The 24,096-nt window shown below is 38.4% G+C and overlaps 1 protein-coding gene across 4 annotated transcripts in view; it reads right to left on the bottom strand.

Annotated features, from left to right (window-relative positions):
* The window catches only part of WDR37 (WD repeat domain 37), a 43,663-nt gene extending 19,892 nt beyond the window's left edge, over positions 1 to 23,771 (bottom strand). The window contains exons 1-9 of one of the 4 annotated variants that reach the window (XM_053987047.1): positions 23,205 to 23,771; positions 18,032 to 18,063; positions 14,029 to 14,206; positions 11,297 to 11,393; positions 9,526 to 9,621; positions 9,294 to 9,358; positions 4,004 to 4,139; positions 2,577 to 2,648; positions 625 to 669 (exon numbers count right to left, since the gene is read on the bottom strand). In XM_053987047.1, coding sequence (XP_053843022.1) covers positions 625 to 669; positions 2,577 to 2,648; positions 4,004 to 4,139; positions 9,294 to 9,358; positions 9,526 to 9,621; positions 11,297 to 11,393; positions 14,029 to 14,166 — 649 coding nt within the window. In that variant the 5' untranslated portion in view covers positions 14,167 to 14,206; positions 18,032 to 18,063; positions 23,205 to 23,771. Of the gene's footprint in view, positions 1 to 624; positions 670 to 2,576; positions 2,649 to 4,003; positions 4,140 to 9,293; positions 9,359 to 9,525; positions 9,622 to 11,296; positions 11,394 to 14,028; positions 14,207 to 18,031; positions 18,064 to 22,876; positions 22,954 to 23,204 lie in introns of those variants that run through there. The other 3 variants (XM_053987056.1, XM_053987041.1, XM_053987065.1) reach the window with 3 other exon arrangements.
* Between the last annotated feature and the right edge of the window lie 325 nt (positions 23,772 to 24,096).

Genomic DNA, 24,096 nt, shown 5'->3' with positions numbered 1-24,096 from the left:
ACCCTTACTAAAAACCAGAAAAACTTAATCCACGACATCTGCATCCACTAAGCAGGTGACCTTATCCTAGAAGGATATCAAATAAATTAAACAGGACCTTCCCTTTGTGAACCCATGTTAACAGTGCCTGATGACTGCATTATTCTTTAAATGCCTTTCAGCAGTACCCAGTATAATCTCCATATTTTTTTCAGGAACTGAGATTAAATTAACAGGTCTGTAGTTCCACTGGTCTTTCCTCACACCCTTCTTGTAATATTGGAGTAACACTAGTCTGAAGGTACCTCTCCAGACTCCCAAGAACTTTGGTAGGTAATCAGGAGGTATCTTGCCATAACACCCACTAGTTCGTTGAGTACTCTGGGATGAATTCCAGAACATTCACCTGATAGATGATTTTAAGTGTCTGGTTTGGAGCAGGCAAGCACAAATGACAACATGACATGAAAAACACAGATGGCAAGATCTAGCTCTGATTTGTTATGCCTTCAAATATAAAAATAATTCAATCAACAAGGATGCTGACAAGCAATAGGGAGAGAGGCTACAACCAGAACAAACTAGCAAATTCACTTATTTTCCATCAAGATTAACATACTTAACATATGAAAAAACTTTACATACCTGTAAGAGCCACTTGCTCAGTGGGATGAAACTTTATGGAGTTTACTGTATGAAACAAAGCAAAGTTTTAAGTCAGTACAGTAAAAGAATTCTTTTACAATATTTTATCATTAAAAGCATTGAAAAATCAAGTCGTCTTAAGCTTTCAGCAATTTTTTGTTAGTAATCTTTTAGGTGATATGAAAGTGTAGTATCAAGGAAAGCAGCTACAATTGATAATACATACAACAACACATTTTCTAGCAAGTTATTTCCTGAATCTAGTACAAGTGGTTCATGTTAGAGAGGATAAACAAACCACATTCAAAGCTGACAGGGGATAATGCTCTGGAATTCCATAAAGAGAATTAAAGCATTCACAATTATTTCTAACTCAGTGAAAACTTACTATATGTTACCATCAACATCCTGCTTATTACTTAGCATTGCAAGAACAAATGCCTGAAAACCGGATGCAAGCAACACAAATCAGATTTCAGTCCTACAACCATATGTAATCAAAACATCAACCAACAAAGCTCTTCATTTCATTTCAGTGCATAAGATTCAATTCAAGACAGAACTCAGAACTCATTTCCATCCATTATACAAGTAAAATAGATGCTTATGTTGTTGGGAGAGCATGGTGCAACGAGTCTAAAAAGATACTCCTTAAACTGAACTAACTCTATGGTGCACTAGCTGCTGGCACCCAATACCTTTGCACCATTTCAAATCAACTGTCAAACAAAAAAAGTTTAATTACATAAAAAATATGTTATTTCTATTATAATTTATAGATGTATATAGTTATATAAAATTTATATACAACACAATTTCTCTTTTGTTGTTGTTCAAACACAGTTGTTTACACACATCTGTTTAAATACAGGTTAGAACTTCTTATTTTCATAGTTATCCAAATAGCAATTTTAAAAGAAAACTACCAGCATGAAAGTTCAAGTGAGTGAAGTTTTCAAACATGACTTTATAGAACTTAAGAGGTCCATGCAGCAGACAATCTGAGATACCTGAACACATTAACAAGTTACCAGTTGTTTCTATGAGTTTATCTTTGTGCTGTAGGAGCTAGAAGTCAAGTAGCAGGAAGAAAAAGTACAATTCACAGCTGAAGCAGAGAATTTAATTCTATCTGTACCCTTGCCACAAAGTTTGTGTGATGTGCTGAGTTATTTAACCAAACAATCCTGGTCAATAACTGAGTTCTTCACTTTCCCAGGGTATGATCACTCAAAGTGCTCAGGTCACAAGAGCAAGTTAAAGCTATGGAAAAGCTCTCCAGTTTTGGTCTATAAAATCCTGTATTCTAACTCATTAAGAGGCAGAATGGTGTTAATCCAGCTCCTGTCAAATTGGACACCAAAAACTAACATCAAAGACACTCACTGCACTGCACCTCCCCACCCAAAGATGGGTTTAGAAAACAGTTTCCACAATGTTCATACTGGTATAAAAAAGGACAAATACCTATATTTAATTAACTGTCTTAAAAACAAGATCTTTGCATTATGCAGCAAATTACATATGAGATTTTAAACAAAGAAGTGCAAAAATATATTCACCTAGCATCTGTAGTTCTAACCCAAATATAACACAGATCCTGCAAGACAGCTAATTTCTGCTTATATAAGCTTCTTTTGTTCTCCACATGCATAAGACCACAATGAGTTCTGACATTTAACTTCTGAGAGTCGTAACTGTGCCTGTAAATTTCTTTATATGGACTTGTTTATTCATTTAGCATTTGCAGAACTGTCTTAATGTGCCTCTCCAATAAAGAATCATGTTACAAAACGTTCTCTGTATGAAAATTAGTGGAACTTCACAATTGACTTGTTAATGTTGTTGGCAAACCTGCAAGTGAAACCACAATAAACATTTGTGTAGCTGGCCAAAACACATTTCCCCTCCCATGCTCTGTTCCCAGTTTTCACAACATGCCCTTATCTTACCTGAGCCAACATGCCCTACATACTTGACAAGGCACTTCCCTGTTTCTATGCTCCACAGCAAAGCAGTGTGATCTACAAAGATTAAAAAGCAGCTGTAAATAGTTAAAAACATAAGTTTTTCATTTTTACCCTTTCAACAAACAAGTTATCTTCCACTGTAGCACATACCATATGAAATAGATTCTAAATGTAGAACTCTTGACTACCACCTTATATACAAAACCTAACATTTTCTTATCATTGTACACATCTCTCCCAAAAAGTAAAGGTGCTGTCCTAATCAGATTAATTTGCAGCAAGGCAAATTGAAAGGCAAATTCTGTATAATGCTCCAGCTGTGTATTACGAAACTCAGGGAAAAAAAAAGAAGAGAAAGCATTCCATAGTGAAAAAGGCGGCCACTACAAACAGGAATTTCTATGCACAATCTATTTACTTCCTACATGGAAATCCCAAGTGCATACAGGTCACTGCAGAGCACTAAAAAAAATAATTTGAAAAGGAAATCACTCCAAATGCCACTCCTTTATCCTGCCACGCCCAAAAATAATTAATTAATTTAATTATTTAAGTGGGTTGTACCTTAAAGCTGAATTGGAGAACGGCTTCCAAGTCAAATCAGGACAAAGACAAGATGTCCCACACAAAGAAAAAATGTGCCCCCTCAGCAGGCACACAAAAATTGTAACAGTTCAGTTCAAGAAGCAGAGATTTCTGGTCTGTAAGTATTAAAGTCTAGTCAATACCTTCAGATTCTGTTCCAGCTTCAAAAGAATGTCACTTCAAATTGACTGATTCTATCTGGTTATGATTTATTTTCCTAATAATTTTCCAAAACTACACAAGTCTTTACATTGATTTTTGGACTATAATAGATTTAGTGACTTGTTCATTAGTACTTGTACTCCCTCAAGTGGAAGGAATAAATCTAATAAAGTAAAAAGGACTGAAAATGAAGATTTTTAACTGCCCCTGTGTTCTGAGGCAAAAGACAATGCAAGAATACAAGAACATGCAAACTATGACCACATGTACAGCTTCTATAAAACAAAGACTAAACAATGCTGGGATAGAAAGCCTGCAGGCATCTCTGTATCCAGCCGTATGGAATTTTATGCCAGAGGTCTCCCCGAGCAAGCAGCTCCCCATCCCACCCACCCACCCTACCCAACATGCCAGAGCTCACTAAGGAGAGTGTGACCTGCATGGAAGTGAACTGGTACACACTTTAGAAAGACCAACAAGCATGCTTGAACCTTCTAAGGGAAAGGAAATTACAATGTTAAGAATTTTTCAGCTACAGAATTTCTTTAAAAGGACTCTTTCAGTGTGAAGCTCAGTTTTTGAGTATGCTTTTGATCTGTATTTGCTATAGCTTAGGGACTTAATGAGAATTTTCTAAAAATTCAAGCAACACAAAACTTTACCAGCAGAGGCAGTTCCCAACACCACTGGCTGAGTTTTCGCGACACTGACATCCCAAATACCATCCCTGTGGCCAACATATTCCTTTACCAGTTGACAGATTGCCCTTGATGTTGTAGTTTTAAAACTGGATACAATCTGAAATAGCAGAGACACCAACATTTTTTTCCACATTGATCCAAGATTAGGTAATTATCTCACAAGTAAAAATAGATAATAGCTTTTCCATGATTCTTTAATATTCTGACAAATCACTACTGTCAAAAATTTGAAATTTGATGGTAGGAAAGCAAGTTGGGATGCAAACATACCCCTCCTTTTTTTTTTTTTTTTCCTTTTTAATAGCAGCCCTTTTACAGAATGCAAGACAAACTATTCTATTGGAATAATGACAAGTGCAGAGTGCATTTCTCATTCAGTCTGGGTAAGGATTTTAATGGAAAAAAAAAAAAAAAAAAACAAATCCAGCAAAAGATTTTACAACTTCCCTTGCTTATTCCCAAACAAGTACATCTGGTAACTCAGACAGTCCCTGCTAGCCAGTGTAATGTCTTTGCAAAAAATGTACTTATTATATAATTCTAGTCAAACCCAGAAACATTCCAATTTAAAACACTCACTGCTGTTTTTCTTTAAAACTGCACAAAGCTAATCAAATCAAACATCAACCTGAGAGCTTATGCCTGTTTATTTGTGTAATGAAGCTTTTAAAAAAATATGTCAAACTCATCTAAACATTTGATAAGCATGCTCCCTCAAAGTGAAGCTATTAGGGGAAAAACAGAGGAAGGCTCATTAAATCCAAATTACTATGTGCATAAGTAATATCAAACAAAAGGAAGAAAAGTCTAGTAAAACAGTAAAACTAAAAGTCACTACAGTGCAGGAATGCTCAAAACACTCAGCATCTACAGAAAGGATGCAAATTGCAGAAATTCCACCTTTTATGATAAAGGAAATTGCAATATTCAAAAAAAAAAAGCTTCTCTTGCTGGACACTTCCAGTGACAATTGAAACCAAGAGTTATGAAAAGATGGCTTAAAAAAGTTAAGACCACCATTACAAATACTCTATTTTACCCCATGAGTCTTGAAGCTCATGACTCTTCTTTGAGAAAGACTACCTCAAAAGCTTTGTTAAACTGAAACAAAAAGACAACTTCAATTTATCAGTGTTTTCCTCAGCGTGGAATTACAGGCAGGTATTTGACCAGTTAAATCAAAACCTTTAAATACATCAACACAAATCACATTAAGACTTACCTACAGCTTAGTAAAAGTTAGAAAGTTAATTACGTCTACATTTCAGATTCAATAAACTAAGGTTAAAATCACATTAGTTTCTGGTATTAAAATAGAAGGTCTTAAGTATGTCATTAAAGCAAATTACTTCAAAAAAGGTTTTTAAAGCTAAAAGAAAATCTGCAAGAGCATTCCAAATCCTGAGCATGTCAACTCTCCAATGATGAAATCATAATGCCCTATTTGAATTCCAAATTATCAGCTAATATGCATTTTGGTTTTACAGCAGCAGAAGGAACAGTCATTACAGATGCACTGAAAAGAAAATGGGCTAATAGTAAAGATTACTAGTTCAACCATACTGCAGAATTTCCTAAATTTTGAACACAATCCTACAGATACAACTTTCACATTGAATACAGTCCTTAAATTAAACGGACTCATGTATGAGAAGTGGAACAGCTGAATTAAATACTAACAGGAAAGGACTAATACTGCAGTGTGTTCAAACTCCAAACTTGGTATTTTCCAACTCAGCCCGTGCTTGCATTCCATTCTGTCTTTCTAATGTTGAGTCAAACCCTCCATGCAAAAGTTTTCTAGGAGAAACTATCCCCTACCCATCAACAAACAGAATTTCCAAAACTGCTGGACAGTGGTTTCACCGGTCATTTAACAGCAAGGATGTAAAACTCCTTTTGAGGTATTAGCAGTCTTTAATTAACACACAGAAGAAAAGAGTTCAAGAACACTATCCAACAGTAAATATCCTGATACAGATATTTACTCAACACATACTTTTTCCAAGCTTTTTTTTCCTTTCTTTTTTTGCTGCCCTTCAGCTCGCATACCAGCAATTGGATAAACTAGACAGGGCCTGGACTACTTCCTGCTTTGCTAAACATGCATAAACAATGTCCCAAGACAGGAAAAGAAATATTTAAAGAACATGCAACTTGCTAAAAAGAGGTCTCCGTAGTTCACAAAATTTCTGAAGTAACTTCTGTAGATCATCATATATAAATATATAATATTTAATAATAATATAATATTATTAATAATAATATAATAATATATAATAAATAAATGACCAACCACATCCTGAATGTGTTTCACCTTTGTCTGTCCTCTTTCTTAAATTGATACAGTTTCATGTACTTCCTTCTACAAAAAGATTTGTTAATAGGGAAACAATTGTTTACTACGTAAACAAGTGAAAACTGAATACAAACTGAAACTCTGCATGGCAAGCAGAGTGAGGCACCCTGCACCAAAGAGGCAGGGCACATTAGAAATAAGAATGAAAACTTGATCAACCCAGGACCAGTCCAGCAGCATTACACTGTGCCTGATGAAGAGAATGTCCTGTGAAGCAACTTTAAGCAGTGAGGGCAAAACTACACAGTCAAAAATGTTTTATTCCTCTTAACTAAGGTGCATAAATACTTTATTTTAAGAGTCTTTATCTTGATCTAGACAAATTAGAGATCCTGGAATTTAGTTTGCATGGAGCAAGTTACATCATTTCAGTTTATTTTAGGACTCTGCATAAACAATTGATGCTTCCCTGGTGTTGCAACAACTTTCATAAGCCAGGCATCATTAACAGCCGCCATTACATTTTGTTAATATCAAAACATGGATTTCATATAGTGATTCCTCCATCTAAAACCAACAGTAGTTAAATTACAGAATCTTGTCCATTAACAAAAAATGAGTTTTAAGAGTACCAAGTGTTAAATCTACTCTACCTCTTCAGGATTTGGACAGTGGTGGATAACCCTTGCTGCTAAAACCATGCTTTTCTGAAATCAGTTTTGCCAACTTGATATATAGCTAAGTGATGAAAAATATTCCAGTATGGAAATTTCATATGAAGGGCTTGAATTAAGAATGTTCACTTCAGCATTTTCCCCAAGAGAATGAACAGATTGCTTTAGTATTTCTTACCATGTCCTAGTGTTTTTTACCAATATTAAAGCAGTCAAGGATCAGCCTTCTCATTAGATTAAGCAAATAGTGAAAGGTTTTTTCAGGAAAAAAATTAATTCTATATGCACTGCCAATCTGAAAAATGTAGTTGTGTGCAATTACACAAAACAATTGGTTTGTAAAACTTAAGCCTCTTTTAATCTTCCACAGGCAAAAAAAAACCCCACCAACCAATCCAAAAAGCCACACACACAAGAAACTCCCTGTATGGTAGTAGCATAAGGTAGGGCTGAAGATAAAACTTGTGATCTACTACCCCAATGAGTTTGGAACACAACCATTTTGAGAAACAGCATTGTTCATTCAATGCTCATAGAAAGTACAGCCATAAGAATTTCAAAGCTGTTGGACTCTTAAAACTCTAAATGTGTTTTTCCTCAGACAGGGTATTGGGGAACTACATCCAGTCAAGGTACAGATGGAAAAATCATGGTTTGTTAGAAAGTTATGTTCTTTCCTAACTCATTGCTATAGTCTCTCTGTGGGTCAAGAGGCAAAAGTTTACAGCTTTGACTCTTCTGTGTGGGGAGGAAGGAGAGGTCAAAATAAAGCACCTCTGTGAAGTCCATTAAGGTTTCAAAGAACACACTGGACAGAGATGCTCTCAAATGTTGTAATTTTCTTCAGCTCCTGTCTACTCCCCAGTACATTATGACTCAAAGTTGTGAAAAGAAATACATTAAGCACATGCAGACATCTGTTGGCTACCAATTGATACAAGAGATGTGCATAACGTTCAGGTATTAAATTCTTCACGCTCCACTACTCTTGGCTGCTTTGCTGTGCATGCATTATCAGCTCCCCAGGAGTCTCCTCCTCATACTTCCCAGCTTCCCATGCTGAAGCTGTGAGGTCTGCCTTTTGCAAGAAAGTAAAAGAAGACAAGGATTTAACACCTGCCTTAAAAATAAAAAAAAAAAAAAAAAACCAAAAACAAAACAACCCCACAAAAAAAAAGAAAAACCCTAAACAAAACCAAAAAACAACCAAAAAACACAACACTACAGATGGTACTAATTCATAACTACATAGTAGGTGTACCAAAACTATACAGTCCCTATTAATATCATGTTGTCACTATTTAAGTGGTCTCATTAAAGAATTTGCAAGTCATTAAGTCTTGAGAAAGAGGCACCTTTATGCATCAAATTGGCAAGAATAAAAGTTTGAAAAACACTAAAATAAAAAGGAGACCGAATAAACCACAGTAGCTTGAGTCTATTTCACTACCCTGATCTTACTCTCAAACTTTCATACTTAAGAGAAAGCATTTCCAAGACACCTAGACACCACATATCAGCCTACATTACAGGTCACCACAGAGCTGCCTATACAGCCGGTTCACATACCAGATTCCACTGAGGTTTCCTCACATTTTATTTAACCTTAATAATGTATCATTAAATGACTCTGATACAGAGAAAAAAGAGCAGCAGGTAAACTGTCTGCAAAAATGTAAAAAGGGAAGAGAGTGAGGAAAACAAAAATACCAGGCTGATACAGATGTACAAAATGAAAAGCATCAGAAAGGTTAACTGTGCCAGAACACCAAGCAAAAAAAAGATCACTAGCTACTGATGAGCAAGGCTTGCAACATAAAGAAAACAAACTGTTCTAATCTCATAGCTAAAAATAAAAATTAGTTTAAAAAAGAAACGTGTAATAGCACACATAGAGGCACCTACTTAAATCCCCATTTCAACTGCAATATTCAAATCTTTATTCAGAAATCCACTAGCAAGTTCTCTATTTCCCTCAGAAACAGAATTATTTTTTTAGTTCTATTTACAAAACATCACTTCCCACATACACATGGGCACACTCTCTCCCCTCCAATATCTCTTCTTCAAAAAAGGTGAGCAATTATTGTAACAATATCATATGGTTTGGTTGAAGTAATGGGTCATTGATGAATCCAGGATAAACATACTGCTCCTTAGGAGGCAGATTTACTTACTACCCAGCTTAAAGAAACCACAATTTACAACTTAAAAGATAGTCACATTAGTCTTACATGGATGTACACATGGACGAGTAGAGATTTAATTTGTCTCATACCTTGCTAGTAGATGCCTTGTAAGTTGTCTTTAATTTCTGAGAAAGCTGACTGGTACTATGGCTGGCTGTTGAGACAAATAAATTCAATGGAAGATATTTCAAATACAGCATTAGCTTGTTTGTATAAGTAACTGGTATTCATTCCCTTCAGTAACATTCTAAGTTTTGGTCAGTGAAGTACAAAAAAGTGAAGTCAAAAATACTGGTTTAGGATTCTTTGTGGCTCTCTTACCTTTGGTTTTCAGTTGTCCTTTGCTCAGTTCAGCACCATCAATTGTCTGTCCTTCCCCCGCTAAGCGCTCATTCAGTGTATCAATCTCCCTACGCACTAACAGATCCAGAAATTCACGTTACTACCAAAACTGGCTATCATTAATAACAGCATTAGCACACTATTTAAGAACTGTTATGGTTAGTAAGTAAGCTATTTTATATTAAGGAGAGGAAAGGAGATGAACTGGGATTTTATAAAAGCAGGTCTCACCAAGACATAAAACAAGACTCATGCTGAATTTTCCAGAGATCAACCTTGACCCAGATTCCACGCAACGTATTGGTGGCTTCTAATTACTCTTACTAATAAATGAGGCTAAGGTTTAACAAAACCATTTCTGTGAAATACATGGCCCATCTGTATTGAACTAAATCCAGCAGAAGACAGAAAACTTGTGGCATCATAAATATTTGAGCCACAGAATCCTTTCTTAACACAGGTTTTATTAATCACAAAATAGCATTCACCCTAAATACTTGTCTAGTACTAGAGTCTCAGAGGAAAGGTAGTGCTGCAAATTACTATTTTTTATACTTTGGAATTTATTTTTTTAAGAAATTCTATGTACAATAACTCCTGCACTACTGTAGGAATTAGACCAAGAATAAAAAAATACTAGACTGAGCATGAGAAGAGAAAAATTTAGAAATTGTCAGGGGGGTGAAAAGAGATCACAATCATAACTAGAGCTGTGAGGTGAAGAAAGTAGATAAAGAAATGGAAAAGAAGAAAAATAATCATAATTTGGAGGGTACAAATCCACCACTTGTTTTCTGACAAGCATTTCTGAAGGCTGGGGAGGGAAATTCTACTTTTCTTGCTACAAACCAACTTCTCAGCAGGAGGCCGAGAATTCAGTTGTGCAAATTGTCACTTAAAAATGTGTATTTTTGATGATAGCCTTTAACCAAAACAATCACAGGTTTTAGGAGAATAAAAAACCCAGAACATGTCAAAAAAAGCAGGCAAGATTTTTTTTTTCCATAATGTGTCTGGTTTAACTGTGGGAACTGATTAGGTGTGAAAAATAATTGACTTGGACCCAAATCAGACAGATTCCACAATTCAGAATCCAAGCCAATGTAACACAGCCTAAAATTCCAGCAAAGGAGGCTTTACTGTATTACTGTACAGGCCTGTGTTACTTAACTTGGGATCCTCTTACATCACTTTGCATCACTTACATTATCAGACAACTGCACTGTCATCAAACAAATATCTTTTTAAGATAACATCTGGAATTTTTATCTGGCTGCTTGACTTCAAAACTCCTGAAGAGCTGCAGGTGCTGGTTATGCAATGTGTAAGTCATTTGATCCAAAACCACCCCATTTTACACTTTTTCAAGCAAGTAGCTTTTCCAATTTTATTTACTAATATTACATCATTAAAATTAAGCCTGTAAATATAAAACAAAGCCAAAAACTTCAAAGGCTGGATGGAGTTTCTGAAGATTAACATAACCAGAGCCTACAGTGTTAAGGAGACAGACCTTTCACTGGCTTTGACAGACATCAGTTCTCACTGCTTGCATCAAAGAGCTAAGAAAGTGATTTTTCTGAAAAGGTACAAACTCCATCTTTGACTACAAGTTCAGAACAACTACTACACTGCTCACAGAAAAGCTACACTAATTATACTACAATATCCAATGTAAGTGTTGTAATTAGTGTTACTATAACCTAAATATGAACAATTCATAAGTTGGAGAAAAAAAACAGATACTCACATTCCAAATTTTCAATATACAGGTTTTCAAATTCCCGTTCTATTTGTCCAAAAAGTTCAAGGAGTGTATTCCGGACAGCAGATGGTAACTTAGAATCCTAGGAGGCAAAATATTGGGGGGTTATATTTTTCTTGACGTATATTTGATAAAATTGCTCTTCAGTCTTGAACTGATTTTAACAGTTATCTCAATGTCCCAACAAGGAGGCAAATTAAAACTACTGCTAGTGTAGAACACAAAACAAATAGCTCTGTGCATCGTAGAGTTATTCATTTTATATATTCTTTCTCTTTCAAGGGATAGAATTCAAATCACCGATGGTATTTGTTTTGGTTTTCTTTAGTAGAGAAAAATTATAAAATCAAGATGCATGTACAATTCATTTTAAAAAGAAGAAAGTGAGAAAAAAAAATTTAATATCAATATGTTTCCAGTTCAAACAAAAAGAATACCTTTGTTTGACAAAGTAATTCAAAAGTTGGCTATGCAATGGGTTAGAAAGTTGTGAACACAAGGCATCTTATTACCAAAGCTTAAGACAAACTAAAATTTTAAATGTATTTTTAACATTTACCTACTTTTGTCACTAACCATAACTAAGTGTGAAGAAAGCTACAATTTCTAATCCTTCCCTCCTGAGATATTACTCGAGCATTCTATTCTTCAGTTGCTTGTAGACCACAATAAAAGGCTTACTACACTTACTATTTACCTAGGTAGCCAGCTATAAACTTCTTAAAAAAAAAAGTTTTCACTTAACTGAGTCACCTTCCGCCACAGCCCCGGGAATTGTCTGCAGGCACAGCGGGAAAGGCCAGCCGTGACCCTGGCTCTGTAAGCTATTCCCCAAGTTTAAAGAGAGAGCAAGAGAAACCACTCATAGGCATGATACAGAGCACACCTGCTTTGTGAGCAATTTTACACAGGTTCACAGCTGGTTTAAGCTGTGGCACTGTGCTGGAAGAAGTGGGATCATGCTCCTTAAGCCCCTTCTACATCATTCCTTTTCTTCATCTGCCTCTCCCTTGATATGGTGCTGTTGTTCAGGCATTCACAGACAACCAGAAGCAAAAGAGATCCTAATTAAAACCAGCTTGAAACAAAACTAATTAAACAAAAATACTAAATACATTAAACACTATTATGAGAAACACTGAAGTTAGAAGAATTATTTCAAAATCAATTACCCACTAATTTCATACAGCAAGGTTATTGAAGAAACTAACTTATCCAACAACTTTTGCAACTAAAAAGGAGATGTAGAAAAGTTTTTCAAACCACTTCTCAAAGCTGAAAGTATAAACAAATCTAAACTTGTTATGAAGTAACCAACAGAGTAAAATGCATTCACTTCCTTTCCTCTCTTTAAAGTTGGCATTGTTTAAAATAGCTTATTAAAACAGCATGTAATAATGTTATCTCTGTATCTGCAAAAGTCCTCAGCTAGATCTCATGAGGTTTACAGCTCAAGGCCCACTAATACCCTCTACTTGATAGAATCTGCCACCTAGCTGCTCAAGGTCAACAAAATCCAACAAGATGATAGATAAAACACTTTAAACATCTATGCATTACAGCCTAAAACACTTTAAACAGCTTAACATTTTGGTTTACTATGCAGGGGTGACAGCATGTCTTGACCAATCAGCTGCCCTTCACACCCTTCCTGAAGTAAGGCTGCAGCAGCTCCAAATGCATGAAGAGTTTTCTATCCAAATACTTGATTCTCCAACCTCTAGATGACTAGAAGGAACAATCTAGGCTCTGTTAATTCCCAGAAAATTAATGCTATGATTTACTGAAAAAAAAATAGATTCAATTAAAAAAAAAACAGTCGCAACACTGAGAAAACACCAGGTTTTCCCTTCAGTGTTATCTGCAGACTTCAGTGTGAAGTTTCTCATAGCCAAACTCCATTTGTATTTCAAACCAACTGTCTCATAAAAATCAAGCTTTGCATCATCTTTGCCAGTTCCACACTTACACTGTGTAGTCAATTTGACAATAAATACTTTTTAAACTGGTATTTCCTAATATTTGCCAGTACTGCTTCTGACAGACTTACCTACAGGTAATCTCAGAATTTTTAGGTGCAACACTCCAAGTCCAGATTGCATCCACTACACTGCCATGACTAAGAAAGCTACAGAAGCTGTGGTTGCTGTTTCTTCCCTTAAATTTAATCCCAGAATAGCACACCTTAATTTGAGCCACACAAGAAAAAACCCACACAAACAAAAATCTGAGTTAGCTCACACTTCTGTCAGACAGGCAGTATTTGTTTACTTTATGCAAAGGAATGCAGAACAGTGTTCCAACTAATATTTTCCCTATCAGAGTCATTATAAGAAGTATTTGGTTTATTCATATTTCTGGCTTGCTACTATTCCAAGTGCAAATCTATGAAAGCAAGAATCAATCCTGAACTTTTTCTTTTGCAGGCGGTGGGGAGAGGTTGCAGTGAATAAACAGGCTGGGGTTTACACTGTTTTATGGCTTTACCATTCATCTAAGAATACACAGAAGCTGATAAACTCCACAGGTCTCAACACAACCTCAAACACTGTCAACATTCACATCAATGATCTCCAAAGGCAGTGAGAACTTACAAGCAACAAAATCTGCTGCTCCTGCGGCTTTACTGGACGTATTTCAATATTTAAGTTTGTTTAGCTTCTCCCAATAGGAAACACATAAAAAAGTGATGCAAGCTCTCCCAAGTATCACCTTACCTGCCCTTCCAACATGTCTCTCTGCAGTCCTGCCCGTTCCTGCTCGGAACTGTTGGTTCTCCGGATGGAAAGGCTGTGTGATTTACGTTTCTGCTTTGCTTGGCGAGCAGATGCACAGCTTCCACTTTCTATTGGCATTACTTCAAAAAAACAGCTTCACAGAGGCTCCTATGATAAACTAAGGACAAGCATTATACATTACAAATTGCTTTGCCAACCACACCACTATTTAAATATTTTTCTCAAAATGGAAGTATTTAGTTCTACTAAACTTTGGAGTTGTTTGAGTTGTCATTAAAAAGAAGAGATGCCTCTTACTTACAGCTGTTCTTCAAACAACATTAAATTCAAAACCATATGCATATATGTAAATAGAATGGGATTGCTTCTGCATTATTTATTCATTAGCTAACAAACCTCCACAAAAGGAAAGTAAATTCTACTTCCTTGCTCATTTTGGAGAACACCAGCAAAGACAGCCCCAAAATGCTTCCAGGAAACAACTATTATGCATACTAAAGTTCACTGAAATGCATGCAAAATTAAAACCCAGCTGGAAAATGAAAGCAAACATGGTAATTTAGGGACACTGTCAGGTTAAAAATGTATTATTCAACTTTAAACATTGCTATACAAAATTTAACAGATGTCCTTACTCAGGCTTAGGCAGAAATTAATTTTCATGACAGAAGTCCTGAAAACTACCTTCTACCAATTTTGGCAGCTCATGGTTTCACTTCCTTTCACTGAAAGTGCCCATGAACTTCACTGAAAGTGCCCATGAACTTATGAGAGCAGTGAAAGTGCACCTGACTTAACAGGCTGCTGGTGATATGGTTAATTTCTGCCACCTTGATAAAGCCAAATACATGCATTTCAATATGCCTAAAAACACCTGACAGTATCACCAAACAGTATTACCATGTATGAGCTACTGCTTCCCCTGTTTAAGAAAAATCAAATTATTTCTGATTTATTGTATAAATGTGGAGAATATATATGAAAAATCAAATTATGTTTGATTGCATAAATATAGAGAATATATTCTTTACTGTCAAAATCTTATTTTTACAAGCATTTAATTACAGGATTTTTTTTTTATTTAAACCTGACATTCAACAGAAATTATTTTTTGTTTCATGGGGTACCAGTTATTAAACGTTTCAAATGTTTCAGGATTGATTACTCAAAATTTTTCAATCATGCACAATGAGAACAAAATAAAAATTCATTCTCCAGCATAAATCATTTCTGAAACAACAATTAAAATAGGTGCAATAGTCTGCAGAGAAATAGGAGAGCAGAGTTGGCAAAGCTAACCAGGCAACTGAGCTTCCTTTTACACAAGTTGATCAGAGAAAATGTAAACCAAACCCAGGGCCACTGCCAATTTAAGATCCACCAACACGCTGGATCTCACGCTAGGAATGAGCACCACTGCTATTAACAAGACCAGGCATTAACCAGTTCAGGGCTTTGACATGGTGTTTTCAGCTTTCCAACAGATCATAAAGCCAAGGAAAAGCATACCTTACCAAAATCACAGTATGCACAGAGAATAACAAGAGCTTGAAATCTCCTTTGGGTTTTATATCACAAAATGAAAATGTATAAAGATATAGATATTAGTATCAAAAATGAGACTAGATTTAGTTAAGATTTTAATGCCCATCCATCCTTATTAAAGAACTCAGTATTTTAATTAGCTTTTGGAACAACTGCATTCCAGTAACCTGACACCAATTCCATAGTGAATCTAAAATAAAATTTAGGTTGCACCAGTGACCTGTACTGTACTAAATTTTATTTTTCATATCCTCTGGATTCCACAGAGTCCTTCCCTGCACCTAATCCCATCAGAGCTTTTTATGTGTGATTAATCAGTAGTAACTAAATAGCTATATTCACAAATTAAAGAAGAGACTAGAAAAAACTACCATTGGGTATTTCCTTATTTGCCTAAATTCTGCTATTCACTGTGACTAGATTCCTCTACAAAATGTTTAAAAAGTCCATCCCATAAACAGTTACTGCCAATTTTCTGGGCTTCACTAAGTATCTTCCTGTTCACGGACATATGGTCAAGAATGAGGAACAGGTTTTCCGTGCTCATCACATTTCTATTTCTTTTCAAAAGAGGATCAGATCCCAAGCACACATATATATATTCTCCCCTCTTCCATCCTGCTTCCTAGCTCCCTTGGGAACCTCTCTTTCAATGGCTTTGAGTTACCATATTCTGCAGTTTGGGATTACATTTTAAGGCCAGAACCATCAGTGTGCACACAGGTAGATTTGTTAAAACAACATATAATCCCATAAATCCATTAAGACCATTTCACTTAAGATCTGGGGGCAGAGGGGGGTAAAAAAACCCAAAATGCAATTTCTAATCCCTGCCAGATATGGCTTCTGAACTGTTAGGCACAAAGATGTTAATGTGGCTTATGCCTTAGGAGGCAATGTTTTAACTATGTTAGTTTCCACTTGCCCTTTGTGCCAAGCTACTTCATTTTGGAGGACATTACCGAGCAATATCCTTTTTTTGAGTAGAATGATTTGCATTGGAAGGGACCTTTAAAGGTCATCTAGTCATATTCCTCTGCAATGGGCAGGGACATTTTGTCTGCATCAGGTTGCTCAGAGCCCTGTCCAACCTGACCTTGAATGTTTCCACGGGTGGGGCATCCACTACCTCTCTGGCCAGCCTGTGCCGATGTTACACCCTCACTTAAAAAATTCTTCCTTCTATTTAATCTCAATCTACCCTCTTTTAGGTTAAAATCATTACCCCTTGTCATATCAATATAGTCCCTGGTAACAAGTCTCCCTTTCTCCAAAATTCCCTTTAAGTACTGAAAAACCCTGATAAGGTGTCCCCAAAGAATCCTCTTGGGCTAAAAACCCCACCTCTCTCAGCTTTTTTTTTTTTTCACAGAAGAGGTTTGCAGCACACTGATAACTTTTGTGGCTCTTCTCTGGACTAGCTCTAACAGGTTCACATCTTCTTGTGCCATTGCCTGCATGCACACATTTCTGCCTCATGTCTGGCTTTTCAGGCCCCAGTACCCCCAGGTCCCTCTCTGCTGGACTGCTCTCAACCCATTTACCCTCCAGCCTGCACTGATATTGGGGACTGCTCCACCCCAAGGTACAGGACCTTGCAGTTGGCCCTGTTGAACTTTGTGGGGCCACTCCTGAAGCTTTTCATGGTCCCCCCTGGGTGCTATCCCTTCCCTCAATGAATCGACTGCAGCACTCAGCATCAGTACACAAAGATTTGGCAACTATACACTCTAGCACATAGAATTTAAAGGGACACAGTCATATGCATGAGATTACATCTTTGCAGACTGAAATGCTCACGTTGTCTACATAGAAATTTCTACTTTGGCAGCTCGTGAGCAAACGGAGCAGACTGGGTAGGAATCACGGCCGTCACTGTCTCTGTTTGGTAGCAGCACTGCACCTGCAGCCAGTGTCACTGCCAGGGACTGCCCTCTCCTCATGCAGCAGCATGACACACCACCCATGCACGTTCTGGAGAGGGCAAACATGCAGCTGTTCCCAGGCTCGGCAGGAGGGTGCACACAGCCACAGCAAAGCTGAAACCAAAGAGGCCACAAGCAGGCATGTGCATACAGAGGATGGGAAGGAGGAGTTAAGGGGAATAGCTTCACTGCCTTTAATATTATTGTTCTGAATCCCACCAAACAGCCTTACAAACTTTGAGTAATGGAGCAATAATCAACGAGTATTTTTAGAACAAGGATTTAAATTCAGTTTTAAAATAGTGACAGTGTCCCTTTAAATATTAACTTCACTTTGACAATTTCATAACTCTTCTGATTCTAATTGCAGCAGTAAGAAACTATAGATTTTTCAAGAGTAGATTTCACAAAACAGATCCTTGGCAATATGATGCTAAAAGAAATTAGGTGCTCATTTCTAGCAGTTACCTGATTCCCCTTATTATGTAAGGTTTTCAAGCAATGAAAATTACCTGTCCAGAATATCAGTGTCATGTTACATATCCTATGAAAACCACATTAAATATTGATTAGTGAAACAGTCAGTAGTACACAAACCAGTCAAAGTCTTTCAATTCTTTGAAACTTTTGTAGTTAGAACATACCAGGCAACAGGAAAGGGGGGATGAAGGAAAACATACACACAAGTCAAGGCTAGACACCAAATCCCAATGAAACCAAGAAAAAAGTACTTCAAAACAATCCATTATATATTATTAGCCAGATATAGCTAATCTTAACTTTCGAGTGTTCCAAATGGGATATGAAAAGAAAAATTCACTAAGGTCACTTTCCTTCTACTCAGTAATGCCCCAAGTAGGATGGAAAAACCACCAAGAAATACTGGAATCTTGCTTCCTGAATCAAACGAAGCTAAATTCACAGAAGCTAAAAATTAACAATGAAGCATAAAAAAAGGCTGAACAAAAGTACTTTCTGAGAAAAAACGGAGAGAGGGAGAAAGAGGAAGCATATTGTATTATTAAACTATTTTCACTAAGGGTGGCACTTGACAAGTACTGTATTACTAAGTGAGACTAAGACACATACTGAGCCATTCTGCTCAGTCGTTTTGGAAAACACTCCATTTGCACAGGCTTCACACAATGATCTGTCAAAGCCTCGAGAGAACCTTTCTAGCAACATAAATCTGCAGAAGTAGGGGAGTAAAAGATGTTCATGTAGACCAGAGGTGGTTAGTACTTGTAGAATGCAAAGACACTCCAGTATTTCAGATATGCTGTTTAATTAAACTCACAGGATATTTTACAGTGTGTTAAATTAAAGTTCCACCACCTACCTTTCTGTAACAGATGTACTCAGTCACAGGAAATATTTCATCAGAGTAACAGTAAAGAGCAGATGTGTAACCAATTACTGTTTTAGTCAGCTACAACAGAGAAACAGCACCGAGAGTGCACACACTGGCCTTACCAGACTTAAAAACTCACTGCAGCAGTAACTAATCGTACTTGCCTACTTCTGCTCTTGAACACAGAACAAGAAGGCTGGTGAAAGGAAAGAATTCCTGGGGTATGCATGTTGCTGAAGTCAGGGAGAAAAGCTGTTTTAAGATGTGTCAGAGCACAGACAGAATGGCTACAGTATTGCATTTCCTTTTTTGTTCATCTAAGACAACACACAAGTCTGTAAAGGGAAAGCATCAGGAAGATTCAGCAACACCTTCCCCAACATCTCCCTGCTCCATTTTCTTTAGAGTTTAGAAATAGCAATAGTTACTATTTAAATGATTGTGTCAAATTAAAAAAAAAAAAACCACCCATACAATTTTAGTGTATTTGTGTGTGCTTAAATGTCTTCGTCTCGTGTCTTCCATTTTCAAACATGGCTTAGAAGAAAATTTCTGTGTATACTACATAAAACACAAAGGCATTTTACAATAGTAATTATTGTCTAGTGCAGCATTAAAACCTTACAATACCAAAATGCCCATTAATGCAGGGGAGTGTGTGGGTTTAGGTTCTTTTTTTCCACAAAGCTGGGAGGGAAAACAGAAAGAGAGGAGAATGATTACAGTTATTAGGTTCTTAATTACATGGAACTCAGTTTGACAGCATTATTCATGAGTTAAGGGAATTTAAGTATCAACATATGCCACTACACTCTTTTATTAATATGCAAAGAAATCAAATTTAAAGGAGTAAAACTTCTATTTTGAGGTCTTCAGTGAACAATTTGCTTCAGTGATGCTGTACATTCAAGTGCCATTAATTCAATGCAAGCTGCAACACTACAGCACACCTGAGAAAGATCAGGCTAAACAGACTTCTTGGTAAGACTAGCTGTTTTGCTGAAGGTAAATATTTAGGAAACAAAACCATTCCAGATCATCGCAGATGATGCTAGAAACACTAATGAGTGTGCTCAAACTTTGTGAAATCCACTCAAGCATTACAACACTGATTTTTCTTTTTCTAAATTTAGTGCAGCTTTCTTTCAAATTAAACTGGATGTTCCTCAAAATGTAAAAGGCATCCACCACTGAAGGTGACAACCTCCTTTCAATAGAAAGCAGAGTAAAGAAGCTGCACCAATACATTTGAAGCATGGTATACAGCTGAAATCAAGGATAAAGACTTTAACATATTAGTGAGTACCTACTCTAAGCAAGCTTCTAACAGCAACATCCAAATATAAGCCAGCCCAGTTTTGCAGCTAGCAAGCTTTGATCTTGCTAATTCAACTATGTCAGCAAATGCTGCAGTCACACCAAAATGCAAGGCTGACCTAGCCTGCCTACAGTCTGCTAAAGCAAAAAATATTACTCTCACCATACAAGCTTATATTATCTAATACTAAACAATAACAATTAGCAGACTTGGATTTATTTTTTGAATATAGTAGAAACCTTCCTGAGTCCACTAATAATCATCAGACTAAGACCTATTTAGTGAAATTGCTGACGTCCCGAAAGCTTCCCTTTGAGACCCTTGCCACCTGTGCTCACTGAGATGCTCATTGTTTCAACTAGTTAAAATGGTGCAAGGTACACTATATAATCTTCTGTTCAACACTAGTTAGTAACCTATCAGTATATATTGTACCTTCTTTTATTTATAGGTATTGATGAACTGACTTTATTGAAGAGTTCAATAGACAGCATCAGGTCCTGCTAAATTACTTACAGCTGGTTAACTCTTAAAATATGTTTGATGGGTACTTTATTTCCTCAGCTGTTTCACGGACACTGCAGCTCCCATTTCTGTATTAGCAAATCCCTAATGGCCTAGAAGTAGCCTCCATGCAGGCACAGGGATGCAAATACAAGACCTGAGGGTAAGGAATCCTAAGGAAGCTCAAGAGAAGAGCAGATTTAACCAGGTGTTTGTTCACAGAAGTACTACACCACACTCAGAAGCCAGACTCTTATTCTGCTAGTCTCTAAACAAATAATATTTGTGTAATTGTTATGGATGTATTAAATTAATTGCTATTATGGTTGTATTCAAGCACAGTGGCCTCTAGTATCACTGCTCTTCATCTGGGAATATATTACTTGCCAGTAAACTAGAATTTTTTATTCTTAAGACTTGAACAAAAGCAAGTAATTTTGACTCTAGCTGTAATATATCTAGCAAGCTCTTCAGAAGCACCAATAAATAATCTCTGTACAGCACATTCCTGAAGCATTACCTCATGTGGTCTAGCACAGAGAACTACAGAGAACTACAGAGAACAGTCCATGTAAGAGCACTGTGAGCACCCAGCCTACCATCTTGAACACCAGGCCTAAAAATAGTCAGCACATATGGCTTGCAGATGAGAAAATACAAGTAATTCTGGCTTGCAAGAAGACCATCCTGATTCCTGTCCACTCCTCAGATGTCATTCACAAAGCAGTAACCAACTCTCCCACAGGGGCTTTGAAGGCTTGGCCTCCAGAAAAAGCCCCTCACCCTGGCTTTTACCTCATAAAACAACCTACTAGTCTTAGCTCCAAGACTTAAAATTCCATGACATAAAATGATTCTAATCTCATCTCAAATTTATAGAATGCAATACCACTTAATTCCTCCTTACTTGGCACATACTAGCTCTGGCTTGCAATTTCAGGATTTCATAGAAGTAAGGTCTTCTTGTAAGACATTATCACCAAGCTCACAATATTTATCTTGTGACTGTACCAACAAACTTAAGCACTTCAGTCCATACTAAAAACTGCATGCTTCAAACAAGTCCTGAATTAAAGAAATAGATGGTGGAAGGGCCTGTCTATATTAAAGAGGCAGTCTCATCTTAAAATCTTTAGATTTAACATGCTAAATCTAGTTCAGGGACAAACATACACATAAACAACTGGCATTAAAAAGACAATCAACATCACAGTTGGCCTCTGCCTTAAATTCTAATGTTTGGTGCCACCTTTTCTTAAAATAATTGCCCAAGTCCACAACACACAAAGTGACATCTAAAGTTATTACAAGACAGGTTAGAGCTGATACCACGCACAAAGATTATCTAATCTAAACTACACGTTAGAAAACATACTTGTGGGTTCTTGGGGTTACCGGCTCTCTTTCAAAAACATCAAGAAACGCCAGCAGCAGGCTTGATTGGAAAGCAGTTTCAGAAATTTGCTCAAGGAAAATGATGCAGTTGTAATCTTGTAAAATGGGTGCCTGAACAACAGACATTTGTATCGTGTCAAGGTGTACTCAATGACACTGAATCACCTCAAAGAAGCTGTTGCACCAGTTCCTTACGTAAACCTCCCATGACATTACTGTTATAGAAAGCCCACTTTAACCACAGTAACAAAATAAATTTGACAAGCTGGACAAGAGAGATAAAAACATACGTAGAAGTTTCTCTTTTCTCACAAACACCATGATGTCCTTGAGCCACAGATCAACATAACTTGAGAGAAGTTTTCCTCGTCTTTGCATAAGGAATGGAACCTAACATCCACTCAACCTCTGAATACATTAAGCCTATCTATTCTTCCCTCAAACTTATTTTCACAAGGCTTTAACTCAGAAACAGAGAGAGCTACTGAATATGGCTCTTTGCAGACAACTTTTATCCATCTGGACACTTCCGTGTCATCCTCCCACTGCTGAAGGCCAGATTCACCCCATGCCACCACAAACAATGCTCCCCTCATCATTTAGCTGTGCCTCACTTCAGAAATTTGGGCGTTTCACGCTTACTCCATTTGTGCAGGTGTCAGAGGATCTGAACTCCACCTGCAAACTACTGGGGCTCTACGCTTGGCCTGTCTTTTGGATAGACAGCAGCACACGAACAAAGTTAGCGACAGGAGTCTCCTCAGCAGCACCCTCGGCTTCCCTACCGACCTGGACCATCCCTGCAGCCTCAGGCTGGAAGGGCTCAAAAACCGCGACACACAGAAGAGGAAGGAGAACTCATTTTCGGTTATTTCGGGGTTTTATAGGAGAACGTGCAAGTCATTTCACGCGGAAATAAAGCTGAATAGGACGGGCAGGGAGGGGGTGCCCGGGCAGGAGCCCCGGTTTGCGCCGCGGGCCTGGGCGGTGGCGGTGGCACCGCGCAGGTACCACCGCGATGGTGCCACCGCCGCTGCCCCGGACCCCCGCACCCCTCAGCCCCTCGGGCGGCCGCGAAGATGGCGGAGGGTCCGCGCCCCGCTGCCCCCGCACTCACCTGTCAGCCACAGCCGCGGTGGCGGGCGGGGAGGGGCAGGGCCGCAGGCGGCGCGGAGAAAGAGGAGGAGAAGGATGAGGACAACGAGGAGGAGGAGAAGGCGGGAGGGGCAGCGGGAGGGGCAGCAGCGGAGGCAGCAGCTGCAGCGATGATCGCGGCGCCGCTCGGGCAGGACGCGCCTCCCCGGTGCCGAGCCCTCGCGGCGACATCCGGCGGAAGCGGCGCGGCCCCCGCTCCGAGCCGCGATGGCGACGGGCTGGCACCGGGACAGCCTCCCGCGCGGCACCGGGACAGCCTCCCGCCCGGCACAGCCCGCGGGCTCGGGAACGCCCCGGCCACAGGGAGAGCCTCCCGCCCGGCACAGCCCGCGGGCTCGGGAACGCCCCGGCCACAGGGAGAGCCCCGCGGGCTCGGGAATGCCGCCGGGGCCGGGCAGGAGCTGCCCCGCCACCACCGCGCTCCCCGGCCCCGCAGCCCCGCTGCTCCCCGCGTCACCGCAGCGCTGGAGGTTGAACAGCGGGGTGTGTTCCGTCCCGAGCGTGGCCCCTCGGGGTAACGCTGTGTTAGTTTACCGTTACTGGTACCGAATTAAAACTGCTGCTGCTTTAGTAAGTCAGTTACCTCCGGTAACACTGGATCCGGTGGACTGACAAGGGAGGTGAAACTTTGCGGAAACACCACTGGAATTCCATATTTTTTTAATATAGAAGGGCTGGGAGATACTGAATGTGGAGTTTTTCTACTGTGTCTGCAGACGGAGTGACAGAGGCGGCGCATCAAAGCTAACCACGACGTTCTGCAAGTAGGCTGTTCGCTCTGAAGCCTACAACGCGTAATTGAAATGTGATTAATTCCTCTGCTGATTAGCACTTGGAACAAACCTCCACCTAAA

The sequence above is a fragment of the Vidua macroura genome, chromosome 1 (assembly GCF_024509145.1).
Source record: "Vidua macroura isolate BioBank_ID:100142 chromosome 1, ASM2450914v1, whole genome shotgun sequence".
Taxonomy (NCBI): Eukaryota; Metazoa; Chordata; class Aves; order Passeriformes; family Viduidae; genus Vidua; species Vidua macroura.
This window is presented reverse-complemented; position numbering and strand designations above follow the sequence as displayed.